This window comes from Laccaria bicolor, genomic scaffold (assembly GCF_000143565.1).
Source record: "Laccaria bicolor S238N-H82 LACBIscaffold_6 genomic scaffold, whole genome shotgun sequence".
In the NCBI taxonomy this organism is placed as follows: domain Eukaryota; kingdom Fungi; phylum Basidiomycota; class Agaricomycetes; order Agaricales; family Hydnangiaceae; genus Laccaria; species Laccaria bicolor.
The window spans coordinates 182,015-199,849 of record NW_001889877.1 but is presented as its reverse complement, the minus strand read 5'-3'; the positions used below and the strand labels follow the sequence as shown (position 1 = coordinate 199,849).

The window sequence follows — 17,835 nt, the reverse complement described above, 5'->3', positions numbered from 1 at the left end:
AAGTCTCCATGGATTAACTCAAAAGGATGGTAGCATTTTTTCTTCTTGCAGGAAAGGAGGGTCAATGCTGTAGGTACTTGTTTACTTCCAAAAAAACTCTGGAAATTAGCTTCTACAGACATTATGCAATGTTCATTTTAACATTTCTACCTACCTTTTGTATTATACACACTACAAACATTGATAGGGAGTCATTTTACCTCATTCCAACAAACATATTAAGTGAAAAATACATAAATTGACAACAAGTTCAAATTTACCTTTTAGGGGAGGATATAGAATTTTCTAGCCCAAAGACTTTATGAAGCTCATAAAAATAGTAGGGAGATCCAGTGTTCAAAATATCTCTTCCTCAAGTTGTGAATTGCTTCCAGTAGGCTGCAGTCATTCAGAATTTCCCACTTTGTCACATCCCATTTTTGGGAGTTGTCACAGTCAATGCCCTGCCTTATCCTGAGTTTTTATTTGTTCATCTCCAGACTTGGTATATACAATCTACACCTCTTTAGCTATGTTTCATGCACCAGAGTTTAGTTCTTAAAATGTCTGGTTCTTGTGTTATAGCACCAACTTTGTCCAAAAAATCATGTGACATTACTTTTGATCAGTTAGTGTATAGTCATTGATTGCAAAACGAAAATTTAATGAAATCCAAATGTTTGTGATTCAAAGAAAAATCATGTTTTTGCCATCATTATTGCAAACAGCTGTAAAATCTTTTATTTCATTTTAAAGGGGGTGCTGGCATCAAAAAAAAAAAGACCTGGGGTCAATTCTTTTGTCAAGGTGACTTGAGTTGAACTAACTAACACTGCAGCTTAGACCAAATTATTGTAAAGAAATTTCAAACAATTTTACAGTATCATTGTCTGAAAAATTTGTGACTTTTCTTTCACAAACAGTAGTATTTTTAATGAAAAAACCACAATACCTTTACAATTTTTCAGAAATTGTTAGTGTAAACTTACTTCAAATTTCTTTACAATAATTTGGTCCAAGTTATTGTGGCTTGCATCCAGTGTAACTAACATAATCAGGCACATGTCTAAATATAGTAATATGACATCATTTGCATGAGTGTGTCCTCTCCTGGAACTTTTCGGTAAGAGATTTGGGGCTCTGCTGGATCTTCGGAGCTGGAGCACGTGGGCTTGCTCCGAACCTAGATCCCAGTAGAACATTTGCTGTTGTTTGTTAATGTTTACAAATAGTGTTTAAAGGTTCAGTTCAGTCCGGTTTTTTGCCCCGAAAACGCGCAACCGTGCACCGCAACCGGTCCAGGACCAACCCAGATATTGAGGGAACCGAACCGAACCACCTAGGACCGGTCTTTTGCAGTCCATGATACCGGTTCAGACCGATCCAGACCGGTTTTTTTGCATATAATTTATTATACCAATATAAACCATTTGTATCTCAACCATTATTACTCTGAAAAATAAACGGGTTATATAAAATAGTAAAGCATATAAATACCCATCATTCTACCAATTTTCAAGAGATTTAATGAAGATTTGACATAGCTATGACTGAAACCAAATTACATCTCATAGAGACTCAGGTAAAATATGGATTTGGTTATATCTTTCTCAATTCTTGACCGTTTTTGATGAAACAAAAACCCAATAAAAGGCAATAAACGTGGTTACAAGGCTATGTAACGCACGTGACCGTTTAACCGGTTGCAACCGATTAAAACTGGTCTTTGAACGGTTTTAAAAGATTTTCGAAATGAGGCAACCGGCAACTGGACCAACCCCAAATTGGGGCAACTGCAACCGAAAAAAAGACCGGACCATGGTCCGGTTCAGTTCGATCCACCGGTTTTTTGCGGTCCTATGGACTGAACCTTTAAACACTATTTACAAAGCTGCCTTGATGGACAATGGCAGAATGTACACCGTTTCGTTGGGTCTCCAAGTTCTTCAACCTTCATTACACTCTCACATGCCTCCCCTATATTGGAGTCTTAACATTGTCAATTTAAAGTCAACTGTAGTGAGTTTGGTGAATCACACATTGAATTTTGCGCCGGCTAGTAAGGCATTTTTAGGCATGAGGATAGCTGCACGATCCAATGTGATTTTCATCAGTGAGATTGGGAACATTATCGATCCTCTGGCCACTGTAATCCTCACTTGAACGTGATTTATTTCAAGTCAACTTTTCATCGATGACGTCCAGTCTCACCTTCAGCTTGCCTTTCTTCCTTTGCCTGTCCTCACGCCAGAAAATAATCTCTACAATGCCTGATCATTCATCTACAAGTTGCTAGTGTTAAATGCCACGATGTATCACCGTTGTTGGTCCTGACTGTATTTGGAACTACCACAAAGGTAGACCAACCTCAAAGGGTCCGATATTGGTCCGATATCAAGGCTGTGCATAGGCGATCTATCCAAGACCACAGGCGATCTATCCAAGACTCTCATACTTGTGTTCTTGCTCTAACCCCAACCAGAGCAGGGTGTTCACAGTGGGTCACTTCACATAAGCTTCAGTTGACGGATTTTGGGCCTGATATGAATTTCAGGTAGTCATCCGATGCTCAAAAGCCTACGTCGAGATAAGAATCGTGCCCTTCTCCCACCTCCTCCAGATGTGTTGGACTGTTACGGTTGTTAAGCGTAACGGGCAGTTATGTTAAGCTTTCGAGTTCGATCGATCGTTCGTCTACCACAGTTCTCGTCGTTGAGACAAAGTGGGTCACTACAACGTTCGCTTAGCCCTTAAAGCGACATGGTAGGTTCTAGTAGCCTTGCGCCCAAAGGTCAGTCCAAGGTTCTATGATACGCTGACTTCTGTTAAGTCAAACGTGTATTAAGTCTTCAACGTTGAAGACTTATCGTCAAGGTTTCAAAAGAGGCTCTAAGTCGAAAGATTATAGAGTTCGAGGGCGATCTTAGTTTCTGAGGGTCTGATGAGGGAGAACTAAGCTTAGATTGCCTAGGTTCAAGCTACCGAATACAAACGAGAAGTACCCTACTTATATACTAAGGGTATGAGTCAAGTACGAGTCAGAGGTATGAGTTTGTATGACTTGTGTAGAGTCATATGAGTCGTATCTAGTCTATAAGAGTCATATGAGTCATATGAGTCAAAAGGAATCTGGCTGGAGTGCGTGTCTAGAACTGTCCAGTATGGTCTAGATACGTCTTAGGAATATGTAAGTGTCTGCGCATATATGTACGAAAAAGAGTCTGTAACATTACCCCCCGTTTAAACTTCAATATCACCGATATTGTCAGATGAAGAAGTGATAGAGTCGAAGTCACTGACCAAGTCTTCAAGGTCAAAGAGAGGAGACGGGTGAGTCGTAGGAGAGTAGGGATTGTATAGAGGAGATGATGGTGGGGTCGGTGGTGCGAGAGGTGGCATAGAGGGTGAAAAAGGTGGCGAAGAAGGTGGTGAAGGGGAAGTTAAGTCGACGAACTCGGGTTGCTTCCTGGGGGTGTTCCAATCTTCGTTTCTGAGAATCGGTATTCCGGTCCAATTATAGATTCTTTCCTTCCACATCTGCGTTCCTGTCGTCGTATCGTATCCTGCGGGTTTCATATTCTTCTCCCATTCCCATGCCTTGTCGGATTTCTTCTTTGTTTCACAATTGGGGGTGGTATGTCCTGGTCCCCACCAGAGGCATCCTCTACATTGGTAGTCGCTACAATTCTTACGAATGTGTCCAAGTCTCTTGCACTTTGAGCAGCGAGGAGTAGGAGTGCGTTGGTAAGGATGGTAAGTAGTAATGTGAGGGGATGTTGGGAATTTCTTCCCGTAGGCGTGGATCTCTGCGTCGAACTTCTCAAAGTACTGTATGATCCCTCGTCCTGCGAAATGGCTCGGGATGTAGTCGGGGACGGCGGGAAGTTTATCACAGTCTCTAATAGTGTTCAAGATGCCATGTCGGATGGCGGCAGCGATGGCAGTTGTTACCATATGATGAAGACTAAGGACGTTTTCGTCCTTGTATCTGAGTTTGCCTTCGAGACGTTTCTCGGTGGCAATAGCTTCTAAAATAAGGTGGAGATTGAGGGAGAGAGTGGGGTCGTCGTGACAGGTCTTGATAAGGGTACAGACGTGTTCTTCTTTTTGAACAAGACATTCAATAAAGAGGGTGGCGGTGAGGAAAGATTCAGAGTTGAAGAGGGAGGCGTACATGTTTAGAGGAGGGTTGGTTGCGGAGAAAGTTGGTTGGCTTAATTGCGAGTTCAGACGATTGTCTGAGGGTTCTACTGGAGATTCTTCCTCTTCTTATAGCTTTTGAGAATCTCGGAAGCATTCTTCAAATTGCTTTCTGGTTCCCACGTCTCATCGGAATATCCTTTCCATTCCACTAGATAGTGGTATCCTTTGCCTCGTTTTCTGTGATCTCTGATCGAATCTACTTCGTATTCTTCCTCTCCTTCGACAAGGTCAGGAGGGGGTTCAGGGAAGTTCTTTCCGTGAACGTCGGTTTCGCGGTATGGGGTAAGAAGTTTTCTGTGGAAAACGTTGTGTATCTTCCACTGGGGTGGAAGTCGAAGTTTGTACGTTACTGGCCCCATGATTTCTTCAATCTTGAAGGGTCCTTCGCGTAATGAATCTATCTTTGGGAACTTGTGTCCTTTGTTAAGGTGTCGCCCATCTAACCATACTAAGTCTCCTTTACTGAATGGAGGAGAATTCTTTTTGGATCGTTTAATTTGAGCTTGTCGTGCCAGTTCATGTGCGGCTCGAGCGTTCTCTCTTTCCTTTAGGAGTTCTGACAATCTTCTTTCGACTGCAGGGACATTCATCTTTGAGAATGCTATTGGGATTCCGGTAGGTTCACATCCAAACATGAGGTAGAATGGGGTTTGTTTTGTAACAGAATGGGGTCGTCCATTGTATGAAAATTCAGCGATAGAGAGATTCTTGTCCCATTCTTCTGGAATTCTCTTGCAGAATATTCTGAGGTACAGTTCGAGTTCTCGATTGACTCGTTCTGTTTCTCTGTCTGTCTCGGGGTGATATGCTGTACTGATTTGTTGTTTGATTCCACAAAGTTTCATTAAACCTCGATAGGTTTTTGAAACAAAAAGGGGATCCCAGTCGGATATGATGTCGTCTGGTATTCCAAATCGTTTGAAGGTATGATCAAAATGAAGTTCAGCGGCTTCTAGGGCGGTCAATTCTTTGTTGGTTGGGATGAAAATTACCCCCTTTGTAAGGCCATGGTCTACCACGACCATTATGCAGTTATAGCCTCGTTTCGTCTTTGGTAATCCTGATATAAAATCTTGCGATATCATCTGAAAGGGTCGTGTTGCTGTGGATTTAATTGGTTGTGTCGGTGGTTGCGTGGGATGTGTGTTAATCTTGTTCTGTTGACACGTGGCGCATCCTGCAACATATTCATATACGAAGTGGCGTAATCTTGGCCACCAGTAATGTCTTTGCACCATTTCCAATGTGCTGTCTCTTCCGGGGTGTCCGGTCATTGGTGAATCGTGAAACTCTTGCACAATGAGTTTTCGTATTCCGTTACTGTCGGGAATGTAGCATCGGTTTTGATAGAAAAGTTTTCCATCTTCTATTTTCCAATCGGAGAGGCTTGACTTAATCGGCGGAATTCCTTTCGTAGAGAGAACATTCGATATGTTCTTTACTAATTCGTCTGAAGCTGTTGTTGACTCGATCATCTTTGCGAGTTCAACATTAATAAGATTAATGAATATCTTGTCTGGAAGTAAGACAAGGTTTTCATTATCGTTGTCGTTATCAGGGACGTGATCTGGTCGTCTGGATAGAGCGTCGGATTGGATCATTCTTGATCCGGGAACGTGAATGAGTTGAAGATTAAACCTTGATAGGTATAAACTCCATCTAGCTTGTCGGCGGTTCAGTTTTTGCGTCTTTCGGAAGTATGTCAAATTCTTGTGGTCTGAGAATACTGTTACGGGGTGTGGACTTTCTTCTAAGAAGTGTCTCCACGTTTCTAGGGCTCGTATGATGCCTAGAAGTTCTCTGTCGTATATGTCGTAGTTTCTTTCTGTCTGGGTAAAACTGTGAGAAATGTAACCGCATGGTTTCAAATCTCTGTTCGTATCTCTTTGTCGGAGAACGGCTCCTGTAGCCCATTTGGATGCATCTGATTCAACATAAAACGGTTTTGTTGGATCAGGGATGACTAGCACTGGTTTTTCTAGAAACTTCTTTTTTTAAGTTATCGAAGGCCGTTTGACATTCTTGTGACCATTCGAAAACTTTTGTCTTTTTAGTGAGTTCATTTAGGGGTTTGGCAGTTTCTGCATAGTTGCCAATAAATCTTTGGTAGAAGTTGCCAAATCCTAAAAATGATCTGACGGCTTTTACATTCTTCGGTGGAATCCAATCTTGAATTCCAGCTAGCTTTATGGGGTCCATGGAGATTTCGTTCGGCCTTATGATGAAACCCAGGTATTCGACTTCTTTTGCGTTGAAAACGCACTTTACTGGTTTAAGGAATAAATCCTTTTCTTCTAGTCTTTTTAGAACTTTCTCGGTTCGTCCATGTTGATGTCTGGGGTCTTTGGAGAATATGAGAATGTCGTCGAGATAGATCAAAACCCATCCTTGGGCGATCATATCGGCGAAATAGTCATTCATCATGGCTTGGAATGTTGCGGGTGAATTGGTCATTCCAAAGAACATTACTGTCGGTTCGAATAGTCCTCTTTTAGTGATGAAGGCACCTTTCCATTCATCACCCTGTTTAATTTGGACGTTGTTATATCCCCATTGGATATCTAACTTCGTGAAGACTGTAGCTCCTTGAAGTTTGTTTAGGAGATCGTCGATAGATGGGAGGGGATATGCGTTCTTGACTGTGTAATCGTTCAGATAGCGATAATCTTGACAGGGTCTCAGCGCTTTACTGTCTTTCTTTGATATGAAAAAGAAAGGTGAAGCCTGAGGTGAATTTGATGGTTTGATGAAACCTTTCTTTAGGTTTTCATCAATGAACTTGTTCATTTCTTCTTCTTCTTTCTGTCCTAGTGGATAGAGTTTCGATCTTTTCGGTACGAAATCCGGTTTGAGATCGATCCTATGATCCCATTGTCTTGATTCGGGAAAGCGTTCTGATGCTTTCTTTTTGAATACTGATCTGAACTGGTGGTATTCTTTTGGGACTAGCTCTTCGAAAGTCTTCTCTTCTTTAGTTTCTTCTTTGTGTGCAAGACTCTGCGATATAGATGTCTTAGCTCTGATCGTAATATCTGAATCAATCTGAATGGGTTGATTTAGAGGTTCTTCTTTCTTTGGTTCGGATACCGTTATGGTTTCTTCTTGGAGATATGAGGTGACAAGATCTCCTTCTGTTTCGTCTTCATCATCATCTTCTGTGTTGGGTACTAGGGCCGGCATATTTTCGTACTGATCGGGAAGTTCATTCACGGCTATGAGAATAGCTTCTTCGTCATCTGTTAATCTTTCGAATTTTGGGGTTGCGTCTTCATCGGGTACTTCTTCAATAGAGATCGTTGATTTCTTTTTTTTGTCAGGGATTTTTCGCAGCTGATCTGCGAAAGCCTTCTTTGACTTCATCCTTTTACGTTCGGATTCTATCTTTAGAATCTGAATTTCTCGGTCTACGGCTTGTCGTATGTTCGGTTTCTTTATCCTGTCTGGGATAATTTTGATGGTCTTCTTCGTCCAGTTTACTTCGGGGTTAATTCTGTCTAACCATGGTAATCCAAGGATTACATCTTCTTTTCCTAGGTTGGAAATTAAAAATCGGGTGGAATTTACTTTTCCATCGATTTTTGTTGGGAGTCGGGTGTAGAACCTAATAGGTCCATTCTTGTTCGGACTTTCATCTACGTTTGAGACTTGGATTTCCTTATCCAATCTCAAAAGCGGGAGTCTGTGTTCTTTCGCGAATCGTTCGTCCATAAAGATTCCTTGAGCGCCACTATCGATAAGCGCTTTCGTTTCGACGGTTTTCTTTCCATTAATAATTCTTGTGTTAACGCGCATTGATTTTGAGTCGTCATTAGGTACACTTCGAATTTTAAGAGCTTTAATGGAAAATTGTTTAGAAGGTCTAGACGTCGTTGCTAGCCTTCTTACTGAAAACCCTTGTCTTCATCGTCTGATTCTTCGGCTGGTTCGTTTGGATTTTTATCCAAAGATTCTATAAAAGCAACTTTTGCTTCTTCTAATTCTTCGTCATCGAGTCCTGCCATGATAGCACGGACTTTCTGTGCGGCGTTCTTGTTTGGTGGTGGCATGATAGCCTTATATGGAGTGGCGGGTTTGGACGTGTTTCCTTTTCCGGTATTAAGGGCGGGATTGGTCGCATGGTCGCGAGACATGTGTCCTGTTTTTCCGCATCGGAAACATAACCCTTTCTTCATATATTCGTTTCGTTCTTCGATGGTTAATCTGTCGATATCCATAGCGTCTGGATCTCGAGATCTGGGAGTATAGGATGGTCGAGGAGTTTGACGAGGTATGCTCCTAGTTGGTTGCCATCCCATTAATTTCGTCTTCCATGCTTGGTTCTTATAATATGACTTGTCGAATTTCCTAGCATCTTCTATGATGACTTTGAGTGTCTCGGGTGGTTCTTTCTGTGTCTCGATCTTTTCCCGTAACAAGGGATTTAAGTGTTCGAGAAAAAGCTGAGAGAGGACCGGATTCTCTGTGTTTCCTGTTAAAACATATCCTGCCCGATTGGCAAGTGCAGTAAAGTCAAGGATGTACTGTTCGAGTTGTCCCAGTTTATGTTTAAGGATTGAGAGGTCTACTCTCGCTTTATCTTTCATCTTTCTGATGTCAAATGTTTCATTTAACAATTGGACAAATTCTTTCCACGTTGATGCTGTGGTGAATACTCCATCGGTATTCAAGTGGGTGTCTGTAAAGTGTTCTGCCCAGTCAGCAGCTCTGCCTGTGATCATAAAACTGAGGGCGAACTGGATCTTTCGCTTGTCGGTGCTGAACAAGTGATCGTTGACCTCCATGTAGGTCTGTACTGTTCTAAGCCAAGTCTTGTACTTGTCTTCGTTTCCATCAAAATCTTTGGGTGTGCGGCATCAGTCTCCTTTGGCGTTAGCAGCATTGGCCATTCTTTGTCTTGGTTCTGTTGGGTTCTTGGGTTCTACTGGTGTGTCTGTCTGTCTGGGAGTTCCAGGTACTGCTGGTGACTCGGGGTATGGGTTTACTGCGAATGTGTTGAACTGTTCAACTGCTTCGGTTCTTTCGTCGGTAGGTGTAATACCTAAACTGGCTAAATCTATCGGTGTAAATGTCGACGTCGGGATGATTGGTCCTAATAGCGGCTGTACGCTTCTGCTGGGTGTTCTGGTGATCGCTGGTGATCCTCTGGGTGTGGTTCGTCTGCTAAAGGGGAACGATGATGGTCCTGGTCCTGTTATTCGTCTATATCTTTCTGTTGTCGATACAGGTGTCGATGTTCCTGTTACTGGTGTCTGTGATGCAGGGGGACTGCTACCCTCGTCTGCGCTTTCGTACTGTTCTTCACCGGATGTGAAGGTGTCGGTTCTTGGTTCGGGTTCTGAGTCTGAGCTTTCTGCTGGTGCTCGTAGTGTCCAACGGTCTGACTCTCTTCGAGCAGCCATGATTTCTTTGGGTAGGAGGTGGGTTGGACACGCCTTCTGTCAATATGATGATGTCTTTGATTCTTTCGTTATACTCTCTGATGAGACTTATAACGTTTTCAATTCTGTTGTTATACTCTTCGGTAAGACGTATAATTCTTGTTACGTTGTCCAGTGTGTCTGATTCGGGTAGAGGGCGGTGATGCGCCTTCTGTTCTGGTATAAGCTTGAACCTTTTGTTACGGTTGTTAAGCGTAACGGGCAGTTATGTTAAGCTTTCGAGTTCGGTTGATCGTTCGTCTACCACAGTTCTCGTCGTTGAGACAAAGTGGGTCACTACAACGTTCGCTTAGCCCTTAAAGCGACACGGTAGGTTCTAGTAGCCTTGCGCCCGAAGGTCAGTCCAAGGTTCTAAGATACGCTGACTTCTGTTAAGTCAAACGTGTATTAAGTCTTCAACGTTGAAGACTTATCGTCAAGGTTTCAAAAGAGGCTCTAAGTCGAAAGACTATAGAGTTCGAGGGCGATCTTAGTTTCTGAGGGTCTGATGAGGGAGAACTAAGCTTAGATTGCCTAGGTTCAAGCTACCGAATACAAACGAGAAGTACCCTACTTATATACTAAGGGTATGAGTCAAGTACAAGTCAGAGGTATGAGTTTGTATGACTTGTGTAGAGTCATACGAGTCGTATCTAGTCTATAAGAGTCATATGAGTCATATGAGTCAAAAGGAATCTGGCTGGAGTGCGTGTCTAGAACTGTCCAGTATGGTCTAGATACGTCTTAGGAATATGTAAGTGTCTGCGCGTATATGTACGAAAAAGAGTCTGTAACATGGACCCAAGACTTCCTCAAGAGCTCATCGAGAGGGTGATTGAATACTGCGCCTGGAATGAATGCACCTTGCACACATGTAGCTTAGTGAGCTGAAGCTGGGTTACCCCTAGCCATTGATATCTCTTTGGCATTATACGCCTCCACACATATGCCTCGGTGGCTGTGTTTTTGGATCTCATAGCATCCTCCCCTCATAACATCACATCTTTTGTCCAGAAACTGGACATCTTGGAATTCAACTCTGAATGTCCCCTGAAAGGATGGATACGCCATCTCTTCCATCAACTCCCTTATTTCCCACATCTAGAATGCATTGCACTGCAGATGTTTCTGAACTCGTATCATTGGCAATGGGGGACTCATTTATCTAAAGATATTCACATGACTTTCACCGACTTGTTTGTCAGCATCACGAAGCTTGAGCTGAGCGCCATGTTCTCATCGTTTTACGAACTTGGTGAACTTATCTGCTCATTTCCTCAATTGCGGTCTCTAGTTTTAAACAGGGCAAACTGGCAAACTGACTCAGATTCTGACTCGATTTTGACTATCCCAACCCTGTGGGATCTATCCCTTGGAAGCATTTCGTCGAAGCAGGTGTTGATAACCTGGCTTTTGACAGGGAGCATTAAGGAGGTGTTACTGGGTACTCAGAATGCTTGATTCACATCCATTTGACAGACCGAGGCTCCTGCTATTGCAACATACCTACATGCCATCAGCCCTTTCTTGGAGAGTCTCAAACTAGAATTCTCTGGCCTAGAGGCATTTTATTTAGTGGAAGTGGATAACCTGAAATTTAATGTTCCACACCATAAGCTTTGGCTGTATTGTCAACGTTTTATTCTCAACAATTTATTTTTTTTGGCAGCGGCTTTCATTACATTAATTGATCTTGCTCACAACTCAAACCTCCAACATCTTCACCTCAGTGACCTATTATTAGGAGAAAGCTGAGAAATCAGAGTCCTCTTCTATGGTTACCCCCCAGCAAAATGGGTCATCGCTATGCTCTCCCAAGTTTTGTCACCATTGGAGGAGCTCCGGTTGATGGTGGTGATAGAAAAACATTCAAAAGGGGTCAAGAGCGAGGACATCACCACTATTGCCATTGCTTTGGCCTGGCCGCATTTTGCTAAACTTATGCTCATCTGGTGGGATTTTGTGCAGTCAAGCGTGTATAGTCATTGGAAAATGGACGTTGAGTGGGAGAAGTCCGAGATTAGAAAGGCATTCAGAGTGACAAAGTGGAAGGGTCTTCTCTGGGTTTCGGAGTCCCACTGACCGCTGCGGGTTGCTAGACATCGGAATCCCAGGATGAAGAGGGCAAGTGATCACACAAAAGCATCACAGAAGCGCGGGGTAACTGTCAGAGGCAGTGCGATGTTGAGTTTTGCCTGAAGTTACGGGCTATAGGTTTATAGCTTCAATAGGGCTGCGTTGAGGATCAGAGATATAACGATATGGGAATCTGCAGTTTTTGGGGCACCAAGCTCATTTGAAAAAGAATACGCAACGAGCAGTAAATAAGCATGGGAATAGGGATTGACTGCTCAGCGCTGAGCAGCAACTCCATGTGGCATTTGTCAAAGAATCAGGCGAGCAATCAGTTTCCTAATAATCATCGTTTTGAAGCCAAATTATGGAAGGCAATGAAAGGGAAAATGAATGTATGTATCTACAATAGTCATCTTGTCCTTCATCACTCCACAGCCTCGAATGAAGAATACTGCATGACAAAACCACTATCAAACATTCTCCCAATGCCCACCTTATTCAGCACACCCAAAAACCTAACCCTCTTCACCTCAACTCCAAAGCTCATGCCCAAACATCCCCCCAACATTCAACCTCCCCAGGGAATCCCCAAACCACATCCACACTTCCGTCTTGCCAGACAGCAGACAAACCGACTCCCCGTCATCCACATGAAGCTTCCCAGTCGCTTTAATCCTGCTTTCTAACTTGCGTCATTGTTATCAGTGATTGGGCACCGTCAGCAGGAGGACGACACCACCTCATATATGGAGCGGTACTGTACTAATACGACCATGTCTTCGCATCACACATCACAGAGGCTTCTGAATGAAGGGAAGTGAGGGTGATGTCACACATCACACTGGCCTTTGAAGGCATTTCCTCTTATTTGAAAATAACAGTTTTTTTTCTTGTGCCTGCGGCGCCCCTAGCAATATAAACACTACTGTATGCCTTAGCTATTTCTAACAGGTTACAGTTGATTTTGAACTTCAAATTGACAATGGGCCTCTGTTTGGGATAGCCAATGCACGTGGATGAAGAGATCACACTCTTCGTCATGCATCACATGGGCTATCGAAGTGATGAAGAGATGGTGAAAAGGTGTCATGACCTAAAGGGCTTGAAGACTTGGTTGTATTAGTATGGTATTACCGTTATAGGGAGATTCTTCAATGAAACGTACGCCTCCCCCAGGGCTGTGAGCCTTTTAAAATCATAAAACATGTCTTTAGGTAGGTATATTCCAAGTGACGTAGCTTCGTTCTGGGTTACAGGTGATATGAGTAATGAGTTGCCGAATTGGTAGTCTATCCTGTAGGGGTTGAACCATAGAGGGAAGGAGACGGGGGCTGCTGTCTGTATCAGCATGGTGGAAGACGGTGTAGATGTAGTTGAGGAAGCGGCAACTGGGGGGGTGACATAGTGAGGAGAGGACAGGGAGGGGAAACAAAGGGGAAAGGGGAACAAACCGGTTGATCAAGACCATTCTTGACCGCTTGTGTTTCGCTAGGCCAGATGTAGAACTCTTGGCTCATGGATGTGTCCGCGTTGTGCTGGACAAAGGCAGTTGAGGATCCATCCCATGAAATTGAAGTAGAAAGCCGCACATTGCGAATAAACAAATAAAAAGCACCCAATGTCGCCCACCTCGCCCACAGCTATTCCGTTGTATTCTCCACTGTACCCCAACATCAGCTTCCTGCCCTCTAAAAGTACAAGCAAAAGACTTAACAAAAACCAACAAATAGTACTCCCAACCATTGGAGCCTGACAAACCATTGTGTTGGAGGTGGCTGTTGGAGCAGCAAATACAAGGGAGTATAAAGCAAGAAGGATAATGAATTGGGGGCTCTCAAGCCCTCCTTATATACTACAATATGTAACTACTAGAATACTCTACAATATACTACTTAGTCCTAGATAGGTCGAGCGTGTGTGAGAGCACGCACTGCATTGGTGTGCCGGAGTTGCCGGTCCAATATGGCTATCCAACACTCCCCCTCAACTCTGAGTCCATGCCAATGCGAGAATTAAACTTCTCGTGTGCTGGGCGCGGTAATGCCTTGGTAAATACATCGGCTAGATTGTTCTCTGATGCGCAGTGTTCTATTATGATTGAATTGTTGCCAAGCTGTTCGCGTACGAAATGATGTTGAATATCAATATGCTTTGACTTTGAGTGCGACCCTTGATTCTTTGAAAAATCAATTGCAGATTGATTATCAATGTTGAGTTGCATAGGTTTATTCTGTAGTAAACCAATTTCTGTTAACAAAGTGCAAAGCCATATTGCTTCATGGGTAGCTAGACTGGCAGCCATATATTCTGCCTCCATCATAGATACTGCAATGGTGTGCTGTTTGCATGATGCCCATGAAATGGGCGCATTCCTGAATAAGAAAATGTATCCCAATATAGATTTGCAATCGAGATCACTATTTCCCCAGTCCGCATCGGAGTACCCTTCTAAAATTGGAACAGTGTTCCCACCACCGTAGGTTATTCCATAATTGCGTGTTCCATTTAAATACCGGAAGACACATTTAATTGCACTCCAATGTTCAGGGCTCAGGTTACTTGTAAATTGACTAAGGTGCTGGACTGCATAAGCAATGTCCAGCTGTGTGCCAATTGCTGCATACATTAGCGAGCCAATTGCCGCTGCATACTGTGGAATTTCATGATGTTCTCCTTTGGGAGTTTTAGTCAATTTGACATTTGGATCAAGTGGCATTTTGACAGGCGTGGATTTGGACATTCCAAATCTGTCCAAGATCTTTCCCACATATTGATTTTGTGTCAAATGTATTGTGTTCTTCTTGAGATCCCTTTGAACTTCAAATCCTACTATTTGTTTAAGTTCTCCAAGATCTGAAATATCGAATTTTTGGCTGAATTCTCCTTTGAAGCTAAAATTAACATGTCATCAATGTGAACTCCGATGATAACGACATTGTTCCTGATGTGCCTGATATAGACACAATGATCTGAAAATAGCCGCGTGAAGCCAAGTTGAATGAAAGTTTTGTTTAACTTTTCATTCCACATGCATCCGGATTGTCGTAGTCCATAGAGTGTTCTCTGTAATAATAGTACTGAGTCCGTGCTGTCCTCGTATCCAGGGATTTGCTTCATGTATATTTGTTCTTTGAGTTCACCATTTAGGTAAGCTCCCACAACGTCAACAACATGGGCGACTAATCCGTATGATGCGGCAATAGCTAATAATAGCCACAAGGTATCAAGGTGCATCACTTGTGTGAAAGTCTCAAAGAAATCAATTCTGGGGATTTGTGAAAATCCCTTTGCAACTAATCTTGCTTTGTGCCGTACAATTTTGCCTTCTGTGTCGTGCTTGAGGTGGAAAACCCTGCAATTGATGGCCACTCTATCTTTAGGGATTTTCACCTTGATGTATGTCCCTAGATTCTCTAATTGATGGATTTCCGCGTCCATTGCCTTTTTCCATTCAGGCCAATCTGGACGGGATCTTGCTTCTTCAACATCTTTTGGGTCATCATCAACCTCTGGCACTTTTTCTGCAAGCATAGCATAATCATATGTTATTTCCATGTCTTGCAAGAAATTGCTTTCTTCTTGTGAGAGAACTGGTACCTGATGCCACCATTCCCGAGGACCTTTTGCTGCAGGATTATTTAAAAACCTATAATGGAATGGTGACTTCTCGGCAACACGTGTAGATATTTCCCGAGTTGGAATTGGAATGGTGACTTCTCGGCAACACGTGTAGATATTTCCCGAGTTGGAATTGGAATCTTTGACGTTTTCAGCATGTCTGCGATCATGGTATTATTAGTACTGATGTTCTTGTCAGGGTTATCGTCTGATGGGAGATTGTCTGATTGACTATTCTCCCCCTCAATCTCCATAGGACGATTGACTGTGACCTCAAATTCATCATAGTTGTGAATTTCTTGGTCATCCTTTGAGAAAATAACATTGCATGAGGTTAATATTTGCCGGCCATTCCAATAATGGTACCCTTTTGTACTGTCATAAATGCCAACAAAATTAAATGGGCAGGATCTAGGATCCAATTTCCTATATTTCTTGTCTTGCTGTAAAACCCAGCATTTGTGACCAAATTCTTGCAAATGTGAGATATTAGGTTTTTTGTTCCAGAATGCTTCGTCAGGAGTTTTTCCATCTTTCAAGGCATGTGTGGGGGAACGATTTGGGAGATAAGTGGCATATTTGACCACTTCTGGCCAAAGATAGTAAGTGAGATGTGGATCTTGCGAGTGTAACATAGCACGTGCCTCTGAAACTACAAAATGACCCAAAATTCTGTGCCATTCATCCCAAGTGTGTGCACTTACTTTTGCAGGGTAAGCTTGGTCTTGTTTGGCAGAGACCTTGACATCCATAAGGTACAGATTCGAGATCTTGGTACCTTGTGCCATAATTGTCCGATTTGGTGCTCTAAATTTCACGTGCATGTCTGTGAATAGTACTTGAATTTTTGCGCCAGTAACTCACCCAAGTGAGATAAGATTATGGGGTGCATTCGGAACGTGAAGCACATTATTGAGAGTGATGGGATAGGCTTTTCCATCAATGCGGGAGGTTAATTTAACTGTTCCCATCCGTAATACTGGTTGATTTCCTAATCCCTTAACAAAATGACCTGAGGTAGGAGTATATTCTCTAAAATAACTCCTTTCTGGTGTAATATGTGAAGTACATGCTGAATCCGCTAACCAGGAATCAGCCGTGAGTGAAGCGAATGCCATTTCAGGCGCACCATCAATTCCTGCAAACACAAAGTCATCAGTGACTTCATTTGCATGCGCTCCCCCAAACTTTGGCTTCTTGTCACTTGATTGATTGTTTGATTTAGATCAGCAATCTGCTTTGATGTGGCCATGCTTGCCACATCCAAAGCATGTTATTTTTGGATTGTATTTATTCTTGCCCCATTTGGCTGGCAGGGCCATATCGTCGGTGCCTTGAATCTTGAGTCTTCTGTCGTGCTTGAGGATTCTGGCAATTAATTTAGGTGCATCGGTGAGGGCAGATGTGTCAATAGATGAAATATAATTATTCCAACTATCTGGAAGTGATGTGAGTAGGATGATAGAAAATTCTGCATCCTCAATTTTCTGTCCAAGATTGTGCAACTCCTCTTGATAACCTCTAAGGGTCCGGAAGTGATCTTCAATGCTAGTGCCATCCTCGCACTTAGCCCTGAATAATTTTCTTCAGGCAAGGACAATTCCTAATGGCCCTTGGGCTTCCAGCAGACCCTTCAATGTATCCCAGGCTTCTTTCGACGATTTTGAGCTAGCAACATATACCAATAGTTTGTCTGCTACTTGTAATCTCATCGTTGATAAAGCCGTCCTGTCCTTCTTATCCCATGCTGTTTTCTGGTTGATGTCCGATGGTGCTGTACCGGGATCCACGTATTCCCACAGACTCTGATCCATCAAGATATCCATCATCTTGATCTTCCATACCACGTAATTGTCCGCGCCTTTAAGCGGCTCAATCCGGTAAACGCTCGATGATCCTGTGGTCTCCATGTGCTGTTATGTAATCAATAATGTAAAGGGTGATAAGGGTGTGATAAGGTTGTATAGTAGTTTGTAGTGTGTTTAGGCTTTGGGGCCCATAACCTGTTGGAGCAGCAAATACAAGGGAGTATAAAGCAAGAAGGCTAATGAATTGGGGGCTCTCAAGCCCTCCTTATATACTACAATATGTAACTACTAGAATACTCTACAATATACTACTTAGTCCTAGATAGGTCGAGCATGCATGAGAGCGCGCACTGCATCGGCATGCCGGAGTTGCCGGTCCACTATGGCTATCCAACAGTGGCAATAGAGAAACATACAAAGAGGTTAGAGAGGGAGGACATTGCTGCTATCACCAATGCTTCATGTCTAGAGACAATTATTGGAAAATGAACATCGAGTATGATATTAGAAAGGCGTTCGGAGTGGCGGAGCAATGGAGGAGTCCTCTTGGGATTTCAGATTCTTCTAGTTGCTGGCCGCTGTGACTTGCTAGACATCTTAATTGCTCGGAACATGAAGACAACTGATAGGATGTATAACATCTCCTCCTAACAAAGCAATCAACATAGTCGACCAAGGGAGGCCCTCCAGACACCAGCGGAGGTAGTGTGATTGACACTGACAGCAAGTTGACA

General features: G+C 42.9%; 2 protein-coding genes across 2 annotated transcripts; both read right to left on the bottom strand.

Moving 5' to 3' along the window:
* Positions 1 to 3,219: 3,219 nt before the first annotated feature.
* LACBIDRAFT_324546 (uncharacterized protein) lies at positions 3,220 to 4,155 on the bottom strand (the record flags this gene model as incomplete). Its single annotated transcript, XM_001877969.1, has 1 exon — positions 3,220 to 4,155. The coding sequence occupies one exon, from the start codon at positions 4,153 to 4,155 to the stop codon at positions 3,220 to 3,222; it is 936 nt and encodes a 311-aa protein (XP_001878004.1).
* A 7,944-nt stretch (positions 4,156 to 12,099) lies between these two features.
* On the bottom strand, positions 12,100 to 17,738 carry LACBIDRAFT_315375 (uncharacterized protein; the record flags this gene model as incomplete). Its single annotated transcript, XM_001877968.1, has 5 exons — positions 17,573 to 17,738; positions 17,497 to 17,526; positions 13,127 to 13,210; positions 12,810 to 13,013; positions 12,100 to 12,126 (listed from the first exon to the last, which is right to left on the bottom strand). Exons 3-5 carry the CDS (start codon positions 13,190 to 13,192, stop codon positions 12,100 to 12,102), a joined length of 297 nt encoding a protein of 98 aa, XP_001878003.1. The 5' UTR covers positions 13,193 to 13,210; positions 17,497 to 17,526; positions 17,573 to 17,738.
* Positions 17,739 to 17,835: the final 97 nt, after the last annotated feature.